This window comes from Pundamilia nyererei, unplaced genomic scaffold (genome assembly GCF_000239375.1).
Source record: "Pundamilia nyererei isolate P.nyererei 1_Seehausen unplaced genomic scaffold, PunNye1.0 scaffold00162, whole genome shotgun sequence".
NCBI lineage: Eukaryota > Metazoa > Chordata > Actinopteri > Cichliformes > Cichlidae > Pundamilia > Pundamilia nyererei.
This window is the reverse complement of record NW_005187563.1, coordinates 231,879-253,044: the sequence shown is the minus strand read 5'-3', so window position 1 is coordinate 253,044 and position 21,166 is coordinate 231,879. Positions and strand designations below refer to the sequence as shown.

At 40.4% G+C, this 21,166-nt stretch overlaps 2 protein-coding genes across 2 annotated transcripts in view; one reads left to right on the top strand and one right to left on the bottom strand.

The window, feature by feature from the left end:
- Positions 1-70: 70 nt before the first annotated feature.
- Positions 71-8,664, bottom strand: itih2 (inter-alpha-trypsin inhibitor heavy chain 2). Its single transcript, XM_013913977.1, has 20 exons — positions 8,611-8,664; positions 8,287-8,325; positions 7,080-7,252; positions 6,901-7,005; positions 6,655-6,817; positions 6,477-6,584; positions 5,858-5,986; positions 5,651-5,767; positions 5,335-5,503; positions 5,122-5,247; positions 4,304-4,485; positions 3,799-3,984; positions 3,539-3,678; positions 3,117-3,289; positions 2,786-2,926; positions 2,563-2,676; positions 1,754-1,943; positions 1,502-1,674; positions 422-533; positions 71-316 (listed from the first exon to the last, which is right to left on the bottom strand). The coding sequence occupies exons 1-20, from the start codon at positions 8,635-8,637 to the stop codon at positions 169-171; spliced, it is 2,715 nt and encodes a 904-aa protein (XP_013769431.1). The 5' UTR covers positions 8,638-8,664; the 3' UTR covers positions 71-168.
- A 2,238-nt stretch (positions 8,665-10,902) lies between these two features.
- The window catches only part of itih5 (inter-alpha-trypsin inhibitor heavy chain 5), a 17,324-nt gene continuing 7,060 nt past the window's right edge, over positions 10,903-21,166 (top strand). Inside the window, exons 1-9 of the mRNA XM_013913978.1 lie at positions 10,903-11,243; positions 11,320-11,364; positions 11,965-12,128; positions 13,093-13,194; positions 15,092-15,372; positions 15,637-15,806; positions 16,079-16,195; positions 19,406-19,577; positions 19,795-20,104. Coding sequence (XP_013769432.1) covers positions 11,130-11,243; positions 11,320-11,364; positions 11,965-12,128; positions 13,093-13,194; positions 15,092-15,372; positions 15,637-15,806; positions 16,079-16,195; positions 19,406-19,577; positions 19,795-20,104 — 1,475 coding nt within the window. The 5' untranslated portion in view covers positions 10,903-11,129. The remainder of the gene's footprint in view (positions 11,244-11,319; positions 11,365-11,964; positions 12,129-13,092; positions 13,195-15,091; positions 15,373-15,636; positions 15,807-16,078; positions 16,196-19,405; positions 19,578-19,794; positions 20,105-21,166) is intronic.

Here is a 21,166-nt window from a genome sequence, read left to right as displayed (position 1 = left end):
ATTTGACAAAAGTTACTCCTGGTGTCCTCTGGAAAATAAGATTAATAAATTTAGTTGCACATCAATGGACAAAAAAGACATTCCCCTTCACTCATATGGTTCTAATTTTCTCTACTGACCCCTGGGGATTAATAGCAGGACAGGGTAATTTAGTGTGGATCTGGCTTCTCAGGGCATGTGGAGGAAGCTGCTTAGATTTGGGACAATGTATTGTGAGTAGTGGCCGTCAATGAAGCCCTTCCCACTGTTGTGAATGAACCAGCAGTAGACGTTGGAGCCGCGCTTCTTATCACGCCTGTAGTCCTTCTGCCACCCCCTGACACACACAAAAACAAGAATGTAAAGTTTTAACAAGAAGGTTTCTTATTAACATTTTTTTTATTGTTGTTTTTGTCTTTTTTTTTTATGGCTCAAGACATACCTGGTGACAAGCAGCTTGTTGCCCTTCACTTCCATAGTGGCCTCCTTCTTTAGGGGGTCAGCTCCTTTGTGGATGTCGTATAAGGTGACCTCAGGCTCAATGGAAAACTGCCCTGTGGGACCACATTTTTAGCTTAAACTCTATCTTTGATATTTAGTATATTGTAAGCTCAAACATGAGCTGAATTAACACAAAAAGACAATATGAGAGCAAGAAAAGTTCTGCTTCAAATGCATTTGCACTATTGCATCTCGTAAGGCCAAGATTATTGGCCTTACGAGACTGGCCTTATGTGATTAAGTGTTGCGGTTGGTGCCAGATGGGTTGGTCTAAGTATTTCAGAAACTGCTAATCTGATGGGATTTTCCCAGAGAGCTATTTCTAAGGTTTACAGAGAATGGTCACCCAGTTCTCTAGGAGAAAAATTCATTGAGTTAGAGGAGAATGGCCAGACTTCTTCAAGCTAAAAAGGCAACGATAAATAAAATAACCATTTGTTACAATCAGTACAGAGAAGCATCTTGAATCTTGAAGCAGATAGACCACACCAGGAGAAAACCACAATGGTTAAAACTCCTGTCAGCTAAGTACAGGATATTAAAGCTATAATTTATACAAGCTCACCACGATTGAATACTAGAAAAAAATTGCCTGGTTTGAGTCTAACAACCACAAATAATACTTTGAACAAACAAAAACATGATGTTTTAAAAGTAGTTAAATAACTGGGATGTCACTTTTGACCAAAAGAGTCATGACTCTGATTTTTAATTGAGCAGTCTTAATTGTGCTTACTGAACTTCAGTGGTCTTCTTTGTACTTTGTATTGTATGGCAAACACTTCAATATTTATATCAATAATTACATCTTCTTCTGTTCCACATTTGCATGGGGTTCCTCAAGGCTCGATCATGGGGCCCATGCTGTTTTTATTATCTTACCTCTGGGCCATTGCTAGCTCCTTGATTAGTATCTTATAACACTGCCATGCTTTACTTCTCTATTAAACATAACAATTTTGACAACATTAATGTTTGATTACTGTGAGGATACTGTGTGTTTCACTCCACCTAGACCTACCTATGAGTCCGTGGACTAGAGGTGAATACTGGTTCTCATTGGGAATGTAAATCCCAAGAAAGTCAACATTAACAGGGTGTTTCTTCCACACACGGTGAAGCAACACCATCACCTGGGTACTATTATTTATTGTGATGATGACATTAGAATTCTTTACAATGGAAATCCTTATCCTGAAATAGAAACAAAACAACTTTAGCCCAAAGGATCCGACAGCAAGGTAGAAACAGCAATTAAAGGTAAGTCAGCTACCCATCCTGTCTTATTTCAGCTGTAGACCCCCAGGTGAAGGAGTGGTTGTTTCTGCCATCAGTCATGGTGATCCCATCAGTACTGACAATCACACTGATTCCGTCCGGCTGGTAGTAGATGCCGATGGTGCCAAAGTAGGTGCGTTTGTTCACTTTCTTAGAGCCAATTAACTGACCATTCACAGTTACACCTTAAGGACAGGAGAGGGAGGTTAATCTATGAACTATTGTGCCGCATAATATTCAGTTAAATTTGGAATTTAATAGACTAAAGATTGAATAAATTAAAATTCACTTCAGGTCTGCAACATAAACTGTACATAAAAGATGGAGTGCTTTATTCATTTTTTTTCTACTGACCAGCAGGGGGTGACTTTTCTGGTTACAAAAATAAGTCAGATTGTGAGGAAGCCTCTGACAAAATTACCTTTCCTCTTCCTTTTAATTCCTCAGAAAGCATTTTCCTAATGAGTCTAGGGATTTATCTTATTTAGCCTATTGCGGTATGCTGTTGTTTGTGAATTATAATGGCTACTAGAGAGTGGTTAGTGTCCTCTGGTTCTCTGGGTCCTCACATGTGTTGTCTAGTTTCAGAAAACCAAGATGGTGACTGCTAAAATGCTACCATTCTGACATAAAAATGGAAGTCCAACCAACCACCAATATCATTTTGGCTCCTTCAATCTTTTCTATACAGCTTATGATCTGCAAATTACTTAGAGAAGTCGTCATGGTTGTTTACAGTAGTAAACTGTAGATATAGTCATGAAAAACAAAACACCAAAACATATTTCTTTGAACATTTACTACCTGTTCCACTGTCAGAAAGCAGGTTAAGAATATGACCGGGTTTGGAGTCAATGTTGAAGCAGATGTCCATGTTACTTCTGGGCAGATGGATGATGAAGTGAGGGTCGTTATCCACTGGAAGAGATGCACTGAGCTGGTTACTCACTATGTCGTGTTCACAGGGAACACTGCAGCTGGAAAGGTACTCATGATGCTTAGTAAGAGTGTGTACAGCCTGTATTACCAAGGTTAACCCGTTCCGGCAGAGTGATCTCCTCTTTTGGACCCTCCAAAACCTCACCCATTGAGGGTGCTGGGGTTGGCATGACCCAGGGTGGAGGCTGGTACACAAGAACTTCCACAGGAGGTGGACCACTTGATCCTCCTGTAAACATGTGAGAGAATAAAGTATTATATTTTGCATGTACAGCATTTCATTCATATATGTATGATCCCATTTTGTGCCCTTTTATTCTACATGTGCTTTAAATGCTTTAGGATCCTTTCCCTTCCTCATCTTCCTCAGCCATGTAGCACCTGTTTTGTTTAGTGTCATGCTGCCGTTTGCCATGCACCTGAGCAGCAGCCATGTTTGGGGTCCTTTGGAGAGTCAGCCAGCAACCTCTCCGTGGCGTCCCCGCTCTCCACTAGCAGAGCGGTGAACGGAGTGACAAACTGATGCTCCACAGCCAGAGTCATAATCCGCTGGGTGATCTTCCTCTTTTTGACAGCTGTTGTAGCCAGAGACCTGGAGGGGAGCCACACCGCAGCTGTCAAATACTGACAATTCCACAAATTTGCTGTTGTCTTCAAGGATATTTATATAGAAATCATGTTTTCTTTCAGGGGTTTGACTCTGCTTGTATTAGAGGGCCACTGACATTACTTGGTGTTATATTCCAAATGATATTTCCATGTCAAGCTGAGATTTGGCAATAATGATCAACCAGAAATGTCTCCTATGTATAAAGAAATGAAGCAACTGGTCAGCCGTCACCTTTCACTGATCAGCTGTTTAATGGTAAGGTAAGCCCACATCTGGCGGGCAAAGCCAGTGAAAGAGTGCTGCTGCTTGGCCAGCTCTGCGTCCAGCTCTGTGGTGTCGGCGTCCGTCTCCAAAATAATGTCCAGACGTGCCTGCAGGATGAAATGTACCACGGGATACTGGTAGTAAGGCTTCATTCCTTCATGTCCTTACTACTCTGGCTATTTTTTAAGTAAGCATGTTAGGTGTATGACTGGGTGTGTTGCACTTACAGCAGACCCCGTGGTGAGGCTGGTCAGCGTGTTGCTCTCAGACGGCAGCACCTTCCCAGCCACCACCAGCTCAGAGCCGCTGAAAAATTTATCAAAGTGATTCTGAGTGACTTCTGCAACTGAGTCCGCTTGGAATTGAACAGTGATTTTCCTCAACAGGGGAGAGGAAACCTGGCTATAAAACGCCTGTGGAGAGAGAAGAAAAGGAGGTGATAACCGACAGTTTTGATGGTTAAACGGGCCATCATTTTCTGCATCCAACAAAAAAGGTCGATTTTATCTTACAGGAAAAATCTGTTCTTTATTTGTACTGTGATTGGCGCACCTTTTCATTACCAAACTGAGTCCCAGAAAATAGTTTACCAGTAAGTGGGCGTATGATGCCTAAAGATTAGATGCTTGAAGTAAAGGAATGCTTTGGACTTTAGGAAATTGGAAATTTGGAGGAAGAATGTAAGTGATGCAGAGTTGGATGGGTTTTTTTTGTTGTGTTTCCTTGCCGCACCCGTAGCTGCTCTGCTGCGTCGTGGTTGGCGTAGATCCTCTGAGCCATGCCCCTGTTCTCCATGGCAATACGTTCCAGGAAATCATAGTCCACGTCGAAACCGATGCCGAGTGAGAAGAGCGAAAACTCCTCCCTCATCACTCGCTTTACATTCTTCTGGATTGCACTGAGCTTGATCTCACCTGCAGAAAATTTGAATGAGCTGTTTCCATCTAAAACTACTTCTTCTACTCCACATTAAAGGCTTTAGAATCACCAACACCTAAAATCCTGGTATTAAAAGACTATACCAGTATTTCTATGACGCCTTCTTAACCACATATCATATATTGGATAAGAAAATGCAAACTTGTCTGCAGTAGGGCTGACTAGTTTATATGTCTTTGGTCAGATTAAGGGCTGAAAAATGCAGAATTTTCAAAACCTGCAGTTCTTTAAATAGCCATTTGGGGGTGGCTCCATTTGTGGTATGACCTCTTTGAGTGACAACTAGGAGTCAAAACAGGCTACTACCTGCCTGCAAAGCTTCACCTCAACTAGCCTGAGCCTTTTAACTGTTATTGTGTTGCTGCTGTGCAGTAAAATGGTTTGTTGTGTGGCTAACTGTACCAACAGATCATCCTAGAGATCTGTCTTTCAAATTTGGGGTTTGAAAATCTTCTGATGCTTTTTTAAAAATCTTATTAGCACTAATAGCTTGCTAACTCATCTTGCTAGGGTTAGCTGAAAGTGATGCATTCTTTTGTCCAAGTGTGGTCATTTCTGGCTCCAAAAGTCCAAGATGGCTAATGGGAATTATCTGAATCAGGCAGTCTTACCAACAGTGGGGTCTCCATCAGACACAAGAATGATCATGGAGACGGAGCGAGGGTCAATGACCCTGTGATTGGACGCTCTCACCAACATCTGAACAGCTCTCAGTAGGGCCTCGTTGATGTTGGTGCCTGCAGTCAGTAAAATCCAAACATTAACATGGGAATGGTCATTCAAGCACTCCTTTTGATAATAGTATAATAATTATTGTGTCATACCCCCATTGGGTTTAATGTTCTCAATGTATCTCTTGGCATCTGCAATCTGAATGGAGGAGCCAGGTACAAGCCCCTCACTCCAGCAGCGCACATTATGGTTAAAGTCTACGATGCTGAAGTAGTCATCGATGGTCAGGTCGTCCAAAATAGCTTTCATGGCCTGCACCGTCTGTGAGAGAAGCTTGGGTTTAAATGTATTCTGAAAAACCGCCACTGGGCTGCAGTGTTTTACAAAAGATGGAAGAGGTATGAAGATGGAGCAGAAGGAGCCAAAGTGCACCAAATGTTGACCAAAGAGTAAACAACTGTTGCTCACTTGCTTCATTTTGACCCCCCACATGGACCCGCTGACATCAATGACGAACACAATGTTTTTTGGAAAAGGGGAGAGGTTGGACGGAGCAAAGAAGTAAACAAAGTGGCCATCTGAGACCTGCGGGAATATGAAGAGATTGTCATTTCTAAAAGACTGTATCAATAAAATCGTCTTTTACATGATACTTGTAGGCTCAGTGTGTGATACCTGCAGTTGCCCAGCATTGCTGTCTCTGTTCACATCATATAAAACAGTAATGACACCTTCTACAGCGCTTTCTGTGCAGTTTTCACACTGCTTCTGTTGCTGTACGGTGGGCTTGAAGACAATGTGAGCCTGAGGACAAGAAGAAAAAAAGGGGAAAATATTTTTTTCAGTGTTTATTACTTAGTAAGTGGAGGTCTGTATATATATATATATATTACTAAAGTTTATTTTTTAATTAAGTCAGGATCACATTTATCAGTTAAAATGATATTTAAAATAAATTATATATATTTGTTTTTTATGTATTTATTATTTTCAGAATTAGTTTTATAGCTTTCTAACAAAAATGGTTCCGTAAAAGTTTGCCATGAGATCAAAGATAAATTAATATATATTAAAAGTAAAACAAACATTTTCAGCTTTATGGCACTGTACTCATGGGTTACTTCGATCTCATGGATATTAATTTAAATTCAAAAAAGAGGAAGAAATTAAGATACTAAGAAACTGATAATTACAATAGGAAGACAAAATAATGTTATAATAACAACAAAACAGGTAATCTTATTATATTGTAAATGTTTATATTTTACACATATACACATATTTCTGGTGTTACCTTGTCTTTGGTGGACGTTACTTTAATTAGATCTGCAAATTGTGCTCCAAAGGTGTTTGATGCCTTTACTGTTGCAATTCCTTGTGGCTCAAAGATGTACACGTCCACCTGAAATGTCACTGCATTAGAAAGGATCGCCAGGTGAAGTGCACGTCCACATTATTTGTGACCTTCTCACCTGGAGCTGTGGCACCAGCCTCCCTGGCTGCAGGTGCAGTGTATGCTCGTAAAGATTCAGCTTCCTGTGCATCATCTCCTGGTAGTGCAGCTCAAATTCAATATTGCTGCCCGAGGGCACATGGACCTCTGTTTTAAAGGTCTCCATGTCCTGGGAATTAGTCCTGTGAAGCAGAAAAAAACAAAAGAGTTTAACTGACAAGCTGCACAAAGGAGATGAAACCGAGAGGCTGTTTTGCTCCTGCACCTGATGATGCCGGCTGCCTTGTTTCTCGCTCTGGCCTGAGCGTACAGGTTCCTGGCCACCGCCTTCTCCTTCACTGAGCCCACAAACGTTATCCCATTCACATTCCTGAAGGGAATATACGGTTCAATTATATCTGCCCCTTTCACTGGATTGCTTGCACTGAGTGAATCTGGGCTCACATTGTGAAGTTGGTGATGAAAGCTCGTTTTGGGATCTGGACGTTGAAGGCGATGCTCTGGGGAGTGGAGCCTGAATTGACCATAGAGCTCCTGACGATGGTGTGGGAAAACCGTGAAGTGATGCGGCTTTCCACTTTGTAGCTCCTGACGGTGATGTCATCTCCACGGATGGCCTGTGCAGAGAATTAAGCAATATCTGAACGAGATTTTGAAATTTCCCGCACGTTTCATAGAGATGTTTAGCTTTTCTGATCAGGATAATTTTTAACTTTGTTTTCTTTTGTTCACCAAGTTTTCCTACAGTCAAGTTTTCATAAGAGGTCTTTCTCTGATATTATATACTTTAAACCACAAACTCATTGCATTCTGTAGCAACATAAATCAAGTACAGTGCCTTTAATGAAGTTCTCTTTATTAATAAAAGGTATTTGGGTAAGATTTGATCCCTAAGTGTCTCTACTTTAAGACCCAAAAGTATCAGATATTTCCTAAATGTTCATGGATTTGATCTTAATGCTTTTTTCTGTTTTTAAATTACTTGCTCAAAGGCAGGGGTGTGTCTAACCCATGGGGTGTCTGCACCCTAAAAACACCCTAAAAACTGTCTTCCATCATGTATATATGAAAAAATAAAGAAGCCCCTTTCAACATTACTGTGATTATTGTACAAAGCTACATCATTCATTAATATGATGCATATTGTTTTGAAAGTATTGCAGTATTACAGTTTTAATTAACGAAAGGGTCTGAAAACTCCCAAATACTAGATAATGGCTCGGATTATTAAATGAAGCTAGTTTTTCACAGTGTATTTTTGTTTAATGTAATACACGATTTCCCACGAGCCCACATGACTATTATTGTCCCCCTCCCAAACCCCGGCCCCCATGGCCTCACAAATCCTGGAAACACCCATGTAGAGAGACATTAACATCATTTATTGCCTGTTAAAGTATTTTGCTGCTGTTTAAGGTATAAGGAAAAAGAAAATCCAGAAAGAAAAGTCAGACTTCACAAAACGTTTCCGCTAATTTAGCTTCTAAAGCAGAGAAACAGGGACAGCAAAGGGAAGCAGAGCAGGATTTACAGTGAACAAAGTCAATAACCTGTCAGTCACGAGGATCTCTTCAAACAGCGTATTGATTATCAGATAAGGTTAAACTCTGTCACAGTAGAGACTGCTTGAACAACAAGCGAGGGGTCATACCTCAAAGTCTTCCTGCTCCTCACTGGTCAAAATCGCTCTCTGAAATACACACAGAAGTGATCAGACTATCTTAATGTGCTCTCTGAGGTGAGATCATGCATCAGTAACTGTTATTAAATTTGAGCAGATGTAGAATTTAAAACTGGATCAGAGTGGCTTTGTTTGCTGAGCTTTTGTTTATTTTTGAAGAATCAATATGTGAATTCCATGGATTGCCGAATACAAGCGTTGCAACATCAGTGAGAAAGACAAACCCACATTTCAAGACTCTTTATGCAGTGTGCAGGTAAAATAAAAGTCCGACTTTTGAAAAGATGCTCTCACCTTATGTCTCTCCCGATGATCCTGCATCTGTGACTAGCAGAACAAAGAAAATGAAAGTAAATAAAAGATCTTTGGAAATGTTTTCCAGCCATTTAACGTCATTTAGACTCATTTCAGAGGTCAAAAAACTCTGATTTGCCTCTAATTTTAAGATTTCTTTTAGTTTGTTTTCATTTTAGCCACAATAAATATAAACATGTAAGAATCTTTCTTGATAGTATAACAATAAGCACGAATTTCAGGGAATAGCTGCTTGTAATTTGTTGTATTTGGACCTGTTGCAGGTCAAATTTCAAGACAGTGATTTAGATTTAATCTTACATATTTTATGCAGACTGGCTGTTACATGGAACACAAGTGGCTCTCTTGTAACATCAATGAAAAGCATAAAATTCACTTAAAATTACAGGCGTAAAAAATTGTGTCTTCAATATGAGGCCAAGACTACTAACACAGTTTTACTTAAGCTTAAGCTTGAATATATATGTAAATGTTTATTTTAACACCTCCCAACTCACCATCTCGTCCTCCCATTCCCCGTCTATCACAAACTCAAAGCAGCAGCCCTGATGAAGGAGCAGGAGCCCCAGAAGTAACACCTGAAGACGCCTCATGTTTCTAGGTCTGTGGGCTCGTGTGCACATATCCTCACACGGAAAACACACAATACAAAACAAAGCAGTGGGAGAGGGAGAGAGAGAGTCCTGCAGGGGAGCAGAGCTGAAGACCGAAGGTTAAAATCCACTGAAGTGATCAGCCCCAGTCAATATTTGTTGTGTTTCATGTAACCCACACTGCAGAAGGAAACTTTGAAACTCGGCCTGCAGTATGAGCAGGATAAAAAGGACAGGTCTGAGTCATTCACAGGTTAAAGAGGGCGCTTCAGAGCTGAACATCAGGGTGCACAACTAACCAGGAACCATTCTAATGTGTTTCTGTTGGAAAGCCAGCTTTGCAAAATGAGCATTTTCAGGACTTGAATCAAATAGGGCAAATAGTGTCTCGGCTTGGCCACGAGATGGCCCCAAAGTAAACCCAACTGCTGACAGCTTCATGATAAACTTTTGACCTCCTTAATACACTCATACTAAGCATTTAGGGAAATACTGTGAGTAGACTATGTAAAAATGTGCTGCACTTAACGAATTTATTAAACCACCATGTAAGGTTCATGCCACACATGCAGCACTGGTAATTACCAAAATCTTCATTTTAATGTTTCTGTAATGTAACCAGTATGTGTAAGCGCTTTAATCACAATGTTTTAAATGATTACATATAATGAATGTTTTTCATTAATTTTCAAATTTATTTAAAAAAAAAGTAGTAAATTACTTCTTTAAAACATTTTATTAAGATACCAAATTACAGTTTTTACATTTGTTTCATTCTTGAACAGAAGAAATTGACATTTAAGTCCAGCTAGCTCGATACAAGTATAAATACATGAATTCAGTTTGTTATGTATCTAATAAACAATTTTTTTTTTAATTTATAGCACATTTTTGACAGATTTCTAAAATATTTGTGTTCTCTTGGTTTTCTGACAGGGGGTCAAATAAATGTGTAAGCACTGTAATTTTTTTTAAGCCAGAGATTAGTCCTGTAATTGTGATAAAGTATTTTAAATTATAAGGAATGTGAAGGAATGTCATGCTACGTGATAAAGCATGTAAAATGCATCTGTCGGCTTCACAGATAATTATTTAACATGTCAAGACAGATGTGCTGTTTTGTGTTTTCTACCTTAAATGTTCCTTTTACCAAAAATTCCTGTGTTTAAAATTGTTTCAAACCTTAAAAAAAATAAAGTAAACCCATCAACAGAATAAAAAGATTTATAAAGTGTTGAGTTAAAGAGGTGACTGTAGTTAAAGAATGTGCTGTACTTTTGTGTACACAATAATTACTATTTAAAGCTGTAGTCGCTGTAAGAACATTCTTCTGTACCGTGATTGGATGAAAAGTTAATAAACAACAGTAACTGCTAGTAAAATTCTGCCACCTAGTGGTGAAGAATATATTTTATATCTGCCAGCGCTAATTCGAAACGGTGTCTTTAAAACACTGAAATACACACACAGAACCTTTGAACACATTCTCTAAACTTTTCTTTTCAGTTCATTTCACAGTGGTTTTGGTCGCTTCTGGTTAGTTTTAAAAATGTATAGTTTTAGTTGACATTTTATTATTATTTTGGTATTTTACAAGGTTCAACGCGTATATTACAATACAAACAAAACTACTGAAGACATCTAACTCACACTTTTGTACACACCCAGTCTCAATGTACATGCCTGCAAACTGAATTTGCAGCAGTGATTTAGATTTAGAAGATGAAGCGCTCCCTCCCGAAAACACTGCGTCTCTCTCCTCCGGTGGGTGGGCGTGTTTTCTTCGCACAGTGTCGCTCCTCTGTCCGGTCATTCGGGTCTGGACTGGGACTCGGGCACGCTCCGCAGCGGGAGATGATGCCTCATTCATCTTTTTAACGAGTTTTGAAGGAGAGGAACTGCAAGATGCTGGTGACGCTGCTGACGCTGCTGCTGAGCTTCAGCGGGACTTTACTGGGACAACTGGAGGACTCTGAACTTGAAGATGATGTTGATTTGGCGGACTTTGGTTTAGACATTGTAAGATTGTTAAAGGAGACGTGTTTGAGCTTTTGGTTGTCAATATTTCGTCTTCTGATGATGTTTTTGTCTCCAGGCACCGCGCAGGGTCCCTCGCCAGGTGAAAACTATAATAACCAAGGTAAAACAGCTGTTTCAGTTACTGAGATATTGCGTGTTTATGCATTTTTTTAATGTATTATTTTGGAGGATTGGAGGGGGTGGGCGGGATGAAGAGCAGCCTCCTGTGGATTTAAATTATAATTTAAATTCTTTATTTCAAAATTATCAAATATGAGAAGAAATACTTTATCTTATCGTTCTGTCTTAAATCTGTTCATTTGTCACTTTACCTGAGAGTTGAGGATTTTGTAACAAACACTGTAATAGAATGCATGACCTACTTTTAGTTATTTAGAAGTTGATTTTGTCACTCTGAACCTCTGCACGTTGGGCGGAACGCATAGGACTGCCAAGCGCGCAGACGTGCCAAAGTATATGTCATGGCCTGGATCTTAGCTCCCGAGCACGAATTCCTCTCAGTATTGAGTCAGTGTAAATTTGGAGTTCTAGCTTTCGTTGGGATGAAAACTGAAGTGATGAATAACTATCGGTGATCACAGCAGCTCTGCGTAAAATCTTGCCAAATTTAGCCAAAGCGCCACCGGTGCATGTTTTAGTGTTGTCGTTATTACTTCTTCTTCTTTCTTTTTCTTTCTTTTTTTTTACTTTTACTTTGTAGGAGACCAAACCTCACATCCAGGAACTCTCCATCAAGACCACGATCATCTCCCGCTACGCTTTCACCGCGGTGTACTGCTCCTTGCTCAACCGCTACCCCGCCGCTAGTGAGGGCGTCTTTCAGTTTCAAATCCCCGCTAATGCCTACATCTCCAACTTCACCATGTAAGAGCCACACAGGTCATCTTAATAGGATGGTGGACAGAATTATTAGTTAATGACTTAATAGACTGATAAAGGGAATAAAGCTGGTGATTTAGATTTTTAAATCTCGATTCTACACATCTTTAAATTTATATTTTCTCTTGAAGCCACATAACTCTCTCCCAGCTTATTGTGAGTGATTCTGCGTTCTGGGATTTTTTGGCGATTTTAAAAAGACATATTCTTTCTTTTATCCTTTTAATCATCTTGCTGTCTTTCACATTGTTCTTTTAGAATGACATTGATTGGTTCTATAGATAGCAAACATAGTTGGACTTGTGAAGGTCTAAATTTGGTGCTTAAGTCTCAGTTGGCAGAAGTTTCATGGACTGTGAGATGTGGTTAAAATATCTTGACACACTAGGCATTTGGCCTATATGAAGTCCACCTGTGGCTGAAATAAAGCATCCAGAATCAACCTGAGTTAAGGTTATCAGTCAAGACCAAATGTGGCAGAAGTGGAAGGCATTTGGAGCAAATATTCAGTGTTATCTGCACTCACGTCACTATTTTAATTACTGAATTGACATGGTGAATCAGATTCCAATAGATATCACTAATGATCACATGTATAACTGTTAGCAAGTAACAGAACTCTGTTAAAATTAGATTTTTATATGCATTCATTTATTTGTTTGACTGAAGCAGTTTTTGGATGTTGTGGAAGATATTTTATGTTTCCAAAAGGATTTCAGGGCTGGAAGGTTTTATGATCTTTCCATTTCTTTGCATATGTTGACAGGAAAGGGTGAGCTTTAATACACACACACTCATAAACACACACACACACACACACACAGCTGAAAACATGATTTCTGCAAACAAATTCTGTCCTTTGTCCAAGAAAATCCTAGTTAAACTGTAACAATAGGTGCTCGTGAACGTGAGCACCACTAATTCTCAACCTTTGACCCCAACACACCAGGATCATTGGGGGGCGTGTCTACCAGAGCGAGGTCAAGCCGAAGGAGAAGAGGGTCAAACAGGAGAGAGGAAAATCTGGGACGAAGGAGCCAGGTGATGCAAGGTAAGAGAGGATGAACAGGTGTCTGTGCGCCAGTTTGAACTTAACTGTGTGGCCGCGTCCTTCGAATTACAGATTGATAGCATCCCATCTAAAAATCCTTCTACCACTACAAGCACAAAGGGTGAACATGTGTTAGTGTGTGCGGGCACAAAGGCTGTAATGATCGTCTCTCCTCAGGCATAAATTGTGCCCCAAGAAGTGACACATGGGAGAAGTGACATCATACCATTTAGAACTGCCATGCAGAAAAGTGACATTTCATTAAATGTCATTCTGTGAGTCACAGACTCTACTGTAAATAGATTAAGCAGGCAAAGAAGGATGGGACTGAAGGAAAAACGTGAGATTATTTGGAAGCAGTGAGTCCAATTTAATGATATCACCACTTGGACTGTTTGCTTTGCTGCTCCACCTCTTTCAAAAAAATCATCCACCTTCATTAACTGCTGTAATGCTCCTTCCCTCATCTATCTAAAGCTGCTCAGTTATTATTTCAATACATAGGGGCATGGTCAAGAAAACGTAATCTTCCCATTCATTTGAGATGCATGGCAATTAATGTGCAACATAAAAAAAAGGCTAAAAGCAAATATAACTGCAGGCAGTTTCAATAAAATTTAGACAATTAAACAATTTCTAAATACCAAGAACAAGAACTCCAAAAAATTGAAAATCTGCAAGATTTCAAAACCTCATAAACTTTAAATTAGCTCCATTTAGCAAATTCATTTCAGAGATTGCAAACTCCAAATATAATAAATCATTTAGCTTGTGCAAAGCTCCAAACATAAACCATAAACAAGTTATTTCCCCCAAAGCACACTACAGCTTTATCTCTTTTTTTTTCACATGCCATGTTTATTCTTGACTTTCTTCCAATATCATGTAATGTAATGTACTGTTTTTCATGATTACAGGAAACTTTGGTATTATAGCATTATACAGTGTTCTGTGAATGTAAAGGTTTAAGTTGTTGTTATTCTGGGTTTTTAGGTTAATGGTTGTGTATCTCTGATGAATTTCTCACTGTGGAAATTGGTTGGTTGAATTTATGGTCCCCACATTTGTTTCTGGCTACACAGAGAGGGATTGTGCAGAGTTAACTGACGTAGAGGATACAGGGATGCACTTGCATGTCATTCTCCAAAAAGCTGACAGTGCATAGCTCAACAGCGATGGCTTTATTTGATGGTGACTAAGAAGGAAGTGGAACAACAGTGTTCAGCACAAGCAGGAAGACATGTTAAAACAAATGTCAAAGATCAAAAAGCCCACACAAGAATATCTAGTCGAGAGTTTTCATTGGTTTTAACACTTTACAAAGAAGCTTGTTGTCTGGCATGAGTAATATCTGCCTTGCATCAGGAGCTAAGCTAAGGGACCAACAGCACAAACATAAACAAGACCAGCCCACATTATTAGTTGTTCCATATAATTTTGATACTGCACCCACGCACTGCTCCACAGCTGCAGACCTGCAAACTCTGCATAGCATCTTCAGATCACTAACTGAGCCACCATGACCGGGAGTAGTATTTTTTATTACTATGTAATGGTGGAAGTAGAGGAAATGCACAAAAGCTGATATATTGTCATAGTTCAGGACCATTGACTGCTGATAGAGCACAATTGAATCACTAAACTGTGTGGCAATGGGGCAATTATCCATATTATACTGTAAAACTTAGATTCTATGCATCACAGTACTTTATTATTATTATTTTTTTACATTGAGCTGCTGTTGTAGATTACAGTAAGCAGACTGTAAAATAACTGTTTATTGCTGCACGTCTAGCTGTCATTACTGTGCTTTAATTTAACAGGTAAGTAACTGTAATTTTGCAGTTTATTCCACTTCATCCTCTTACTTTCTTTGACTGCCTCCTCTCCTCTCCAGTCCAGAGCCAGAAGTGGAGGTGTTCAGAATGGCGGCTAAAATACCTGGTCGAAACCGGGCGGTCTTCCTTCTGACATACGAGGAACTTCTACAGCGCCGGCTAGGACGCTACGAACACGTGACCAGCCTCCGGCCCATGCAGCTGGTCAGCCGCCTCAGCCTAGACGTCACCATCGTTGACCATTCCCCCATCACGGACCTGGAGGTGCTGCCGCTCCGGAACGGCAAGAGCAACGCCGCCGCCAACACTGCAACTGCTCCTAAGCCACCAAACATACCAGGTTCATAGATATTGAGTACTGTGCAAAATCTTTGGGAAGTTAAAAGTTAAGACTGTTATTTAAGTTCCATCAGCATATAGACAACACAAAACAAAAATCAAACTAATAAAGCTTAATGGCATAAAGAACTCTCGATAAATAGTAGAAAAAAATCAAGTGCTTTTGTAGTCCATAAAATGTGGAGAGGTCACCAGTTTAGATTTACTGTTATAAAATCTCCGGTTCTTGATCCCTGTTAAAGCATTTCCTGTCTTTGTGCTCCAGCCAAGCCTGAGCTTCCCATCACCACTGTGATCAAAAACGAAAAGAACGTCTGCGAGATCACCTTCAGCCCCAACATCATCCAACAGGCAAAGATCACCACCAGTGGCATCCTGGGAGACTTCGTGATCCGCTATGATGTTCAAAGAGACATGGGGATCGGAGACATTCAGGTGAAAGAACATCTCAAATGTGCTTAATAAACACAGACAGGGCCAAAAGTTTTCATGAAAAAAACAACTCAGCGACAATAATTGTTATATACTACATGCATGCTTGCAGATTTCCCATCCAGCAACGTTTATCCACCCACCTGTTAGTCATTCTTTTCTCTGGCCTCCTGCCAGCAGCCTCATGTCACTGCCAAACTCCTGTCTGTCTTCGGAGCAGAACTACAACTGCAACCGATCTCACTGGCTGCTGCACGTCTGTCTTTGTTTCTCAGGTTTTGAACGGCCATTTCGTCCACTACTTTGCCCCCAAAGACCTTCCTGCTGTGCCTAAGAACGTGGTGTTTGTGATCGACACCAGCGCCTCCATGTTGGGGACTAAGATAAGACAGGTATTGCAATATACCCGAAAGAAAACTATTGCATCAAACAGCAGAATACTAATGCTTTTTTTTCCTTAATTTATGGCAGCTGTAAAACTACCATTAAAATGAATCTGCAGCGTGTTCCGTGATTAATGTTAGGATAATCAACAACAGAAGGAAAATAAACTGTGCAGGAACAAAAATGTAATTCAATTTACTTTAAGGCTGTCAAATGTCTTTTGTACCAGTAGATGGGTTTCTGAGCAATCGATGCGACACTGACAAAGATCATGATGAAACTGAGATCTTGAGTTGGGAAATGGATGGTAAACAGAGTGGTACTTTATGGTACCTTTCTGCCTAATCTGAGCAAATTTCTTCCTTCCAAAATTAAAAAGGGGGGAAAAATGGTAGTATGGCTAGGGAAGGAAAAGGGGATGACAAAATCATGGGAGTGGTTCTTTCCATTTTGATTAGTCACTTCCTGTTGGTGTTTCTAAGGGTGCTGAATTTAGTAGGGATGGTAGAAACATGTCAAGTACCAAGTCCTAATTTATTTTGCCTTATTTTCCACACTGCTGCCCATCAGTTTCTATGTATTTGTCAATAGCCACCATGACGTTATCCATGACGAGCGAGGGGCGGTATAATAAATTCCCCTCTCGCCCATGCGTGCGGTCTACCCTGCAAGCTTGGGTCCTCTACCAGAGGCTGGGAGCTTGAGGGCCCTGCGCAGTATCTTAGCTGTTCCTCGGACTGCGCTCTTCTGGACAGAGATCTCCGATGTTACTCCTGGGATCTGCTGGAGCCACTCGCCTAGCTTGGGACTCACTGCACCTAGTGCTCCGATTACCACGGCGACCACTGTTACCTTCACCCTCCACATCTTCTCAAGCTCTTCTCTGAGCCCTTGGTGATTTCTCAGGGTTCTTGTGTTCCTCGTTCCTGATGTTGCTGTCATTCAGAACCGCTACAGCTATCACTACGGCCACCTTCTTCTGTTTGTCTACCACCACTATGTCTGGTTGGTCAGTCACCACCTTTTTGTCCATCTGTATCTGGCAGTCCCACAGGATCTATATGTACGTATGCAAAATTCAGCCCTATTTTCTACAGTGCTCCACCTTCAAGACCTCAATCACCCTTGCAGTGATTGACTGGACCACACAAAAAATAAAAACACAGCAAGCATATTTTTTGTGTGGGTTTTGGAGTTAAATAAATACCGGTAAGTAAAGACTAGAGGTCCAGAGTGTGTAAGCAGGGAAATTTCTTTTCCAGTGTTAGTGTGTTTACAGCTTAGCACCTGCCTGTTTTCCAACTTGAATGTGCTTCGTTTGTTAACTGAAGGGTTCGCCCTTGAATTTTCCTGTTACCAGTGAGCAGGCTTTTCCTGCTACACATTGTGAGTTTGGATTTGGACAGCTTACATTTACACTAGGCTCATAGGCTTGGTGTATTTTCACATTAGAGTGTTACCCAAAAGTTCCACCCTGGAGCAGAGGTCCTGGACATGAACCCTTCTCCTAAAGGAATCTGAGGAAATCTACATTTTCTGACCACCTCTCTTCCTTTATGAGGCTCTTTCCCTGTTTTAAAGTTGAATTTTAAAAGCTGCACTGGATAGGAAATGTGACACCCCCACCTCCTCACTCCCACACTGGAATATCAATATCAGACCTTTTCCTCCATCTGCTGTAGCACGATAATCCCCTCAGCCAGAGCTGATCTTTGCAGCTGCCATGAAACAGAAAAGAGGAGAGAAAGTGAAAAACAGATTTTCACTGAGAGAGAAAAGTGGAAACTGTGAGGGAGGAAGGTCAGAGTCTATGGGGTAATGGAACTTTCTGGACAACAGTACCCTCGACCTTCTGATCCCTCTCCCCACCAACAGCAGCCCCAAGTGGGCTGCAGGAACAGAACAACGAGTGTGTTTTGATGTGGCTGCACAATAGAGGTTTTTCAGTGAAGGTCAATCTGTGGTTCTGACCCCTGCAGTGTACACTCCATTTAGACATCTAAGAAGCTCCTCAGCAGCAAATCATATATCTCACCCACGCTCATTTTTGCAGATCTGAAGATGAGGATTCAACACGGAAAAGCAGGAAGTTTTGTCTCCAAATAACTTTTATTTCTTATTTCTCCTGTACTTAAATATGAAGAAGTAGCATGTTCTGTAAAGATCTGACAGAATATGGTATCAAGTTTTATGGTACATTTAAATTCAATGGTTCCACATCAACAGCAAGTATCTGAAGTTTATGTATTCATCAACTTTTATGCTCTGTCAGTCAAATTTTGAGTAGATAAGACAGAAAACATTACCACTGCGGGATAAAATGCTAATTACTTAGAAGAAAGAGCTCCAAACATTCTAGTTCAAGACCTAGCAAATAGCACTTTACACATGAACTACATGTCACCACTGGAAAATCCAGAAATGTCCAAAGCTATTGTATGTATACACGTGTAGTGTTTTTATCCGTAAAGAAACATACCACAGTGGAAACAATGACAGAATTTTTTTTGGGCAATTAAAGCAAATAAAGAAATCAGGTAACAAACAAACCTTGTTGAAAAGGGATGATGAAAAGAAACGCTTCACAGTGATTGTTGGGATGGGGTTGGTGCTGATAGATGTTTTGAGTGTTCCAACCCTTGCACTTTACAATACAATGAGCAGGAATGCAGGTTCAACTTAACCTAAGATAACCTAAAGCAAATACTGACACAGGCTCGAAAATAGCACAGAATTACTGTGAACATGACTGTTTCACCACGAGTTCCACCTGCAAATTCAATCTGAAATTCGTCACTAATAAGGTTAAAAAAATATTCAGTAGAAAAACACAGAAAAGATGTGGGTTTGAATATGTAACTCAATATTATGCTGGCTCACGATCAGAAAATAGAAATTAAAAACTGAAGTTTTATTTAATTTTAAATCCATAAAAAGAGAATGCTGAAAGAAACTGATAATATTTTGATTGCCACTAAATATGAAATGGAAAAGCCAGGAAGGGCAAAGATATCAAGGGAAATCTGCCAAAATTACAAACATTAATACCTAAAGACAGGAAAAGCAAAAAGTTTCATTTAAACAGTCTGAGCGCTGCAGTAAATTATTTATTTTGAGGGTCTTTATTCTGCATGAATTCGTGAATCTTTGACAAAACAGAGACACTCAAACATCGAAGATGTTTACTGTCTTGTGATTTTTTATTTCCCGTCTCCCAGACTAAAGATGCCCTCTTCACCATCCTGAGGGACCTGCGGCCCGGCGATAACTTTAACTTTATCAGCTTCTCCAATAAGATCAAAGTTTGGCAGCCAAATCGTCTCGTGCCAGTGACCCCCCTCAATATCAGGGACGCCAAGAAGTTTATTTACATGCTGGCGCCCACTGGAGGTGAGACGGTTCGTCTTTGTCTTGTCCTTTTGAAGACTTGAAGTAAAACTGCCTTTAATAACAGCAGTGACCTTCTTTGCTGATAAATAGATGTTGTTGTAGACTTAAAGTGGGAAAAGTGAGTGTTTAATAAGGACAGTAAACATATTAAAGTTTAGCTCAGTCACTGTGTTTCCATAACCTGAGATGTAAACCTAGTGATGTCCCTTCACTGTAGGCACCAACATCGATGGCGCCATCCGGACCGGCTCGTCTCTGCTTCGAGACTACCTCTTGGGCCCTGACAGCAGCCCGAACAGCGTCTCGCTCATTATTTTCCTGACAGACGGGCGGCCCACTGTCGGAGAGATCCAGTCCGTGGCGATCCTGGGGAACACTCGCTCAGCTGTGCAGGAAAAATTCTGCATCTTCACAATTGGGATTGGTAATGATGTGGACTACCGACTGCTGGAGCGTATGGCTCTGGAAAATTGCGGGATGATGAGACGCATCAATGAGGAGGCTGACGCAAGCGCCATGCTCAAAGGGTATGGCTTTGACATGACACCTTATAGGCTACAGTTGATATTTACGGGGCAATGAGCCCCATTTTGCTAATGAAGATGAGAGAATTTAAGGAAGCTTATTTTAATGTGTCTAAAATTCGCTTAAGATTATTTGACACTATGATCTAAAACCGCTGCAAAAGGACTCTGACATGGCTTAGTGTTAGGGGGTAAGTAACTGGTCGGAAACTGGTTTGAACATGTAGTCTGGATGAGATCTAAATTAGGTGTGAGGCTAGTCTGAAGTCTGTCTTGTTGTTAAATTGAAATTATACCACAATTAGCCTGGTCTTCTTTTAGTCTAAAATTGGTCCAAAAGGTTCAACATTAAATTTGGGGAGAAGGTCTAAACTCTGAAGGTCTGGTACTTGGCTTTAGTCTGGTTTTTACTTGACAGTCTGATGACTGTCAGCCTTACACTGATCTAAAACTGGTCTAAAGGTCAACTAACACTGACTTGTTTTCAAACCAAGGAAACAAAGGAAAACTAATTTTTAACCAGTCTTTGCTGGAATTTAACTGACCTTAAACTGGTTTAAAAAGCAGGTCTGAAGCCTTTTTATGACTGTAATCCATCTATAAGATTAACTGTTGAGAATTAGTCTCTTTCTATCCAAGCTCCTTAGACAACCCTGACCTGAATGACATGGGCATTTTATCACAAAACAACACAAAAAATTCAAGACAAACATTGAGATGTATGATTAAGTAATTCTTACTTTCAATAAACGATTACTACCCAGTGCCCTTCACCTTCATAAATTTATAATCTCATTCTTATTAAGCAATTAGCTGTCCTTAATTCCTCCCTTCTCCCGCTCTGATATGCCCGTGCGTCTCTCATCGACCTATGAGGGAACCACGACCGCAAATGTGACGGTGCTGACAAAAGACGTCTTTAATCAACTCTCTCTCTGAGCTCTTTTTTTTTCCTATCCTTGACGCATGGTCCTCTTCTCCCTCTCTCTTCCGCACTCAGACACACGAGGTGTTTGTTCAGTTGAGCAGGAATGTGTGTGTGTGTGTGTGTGTGTGTGTGTGTGT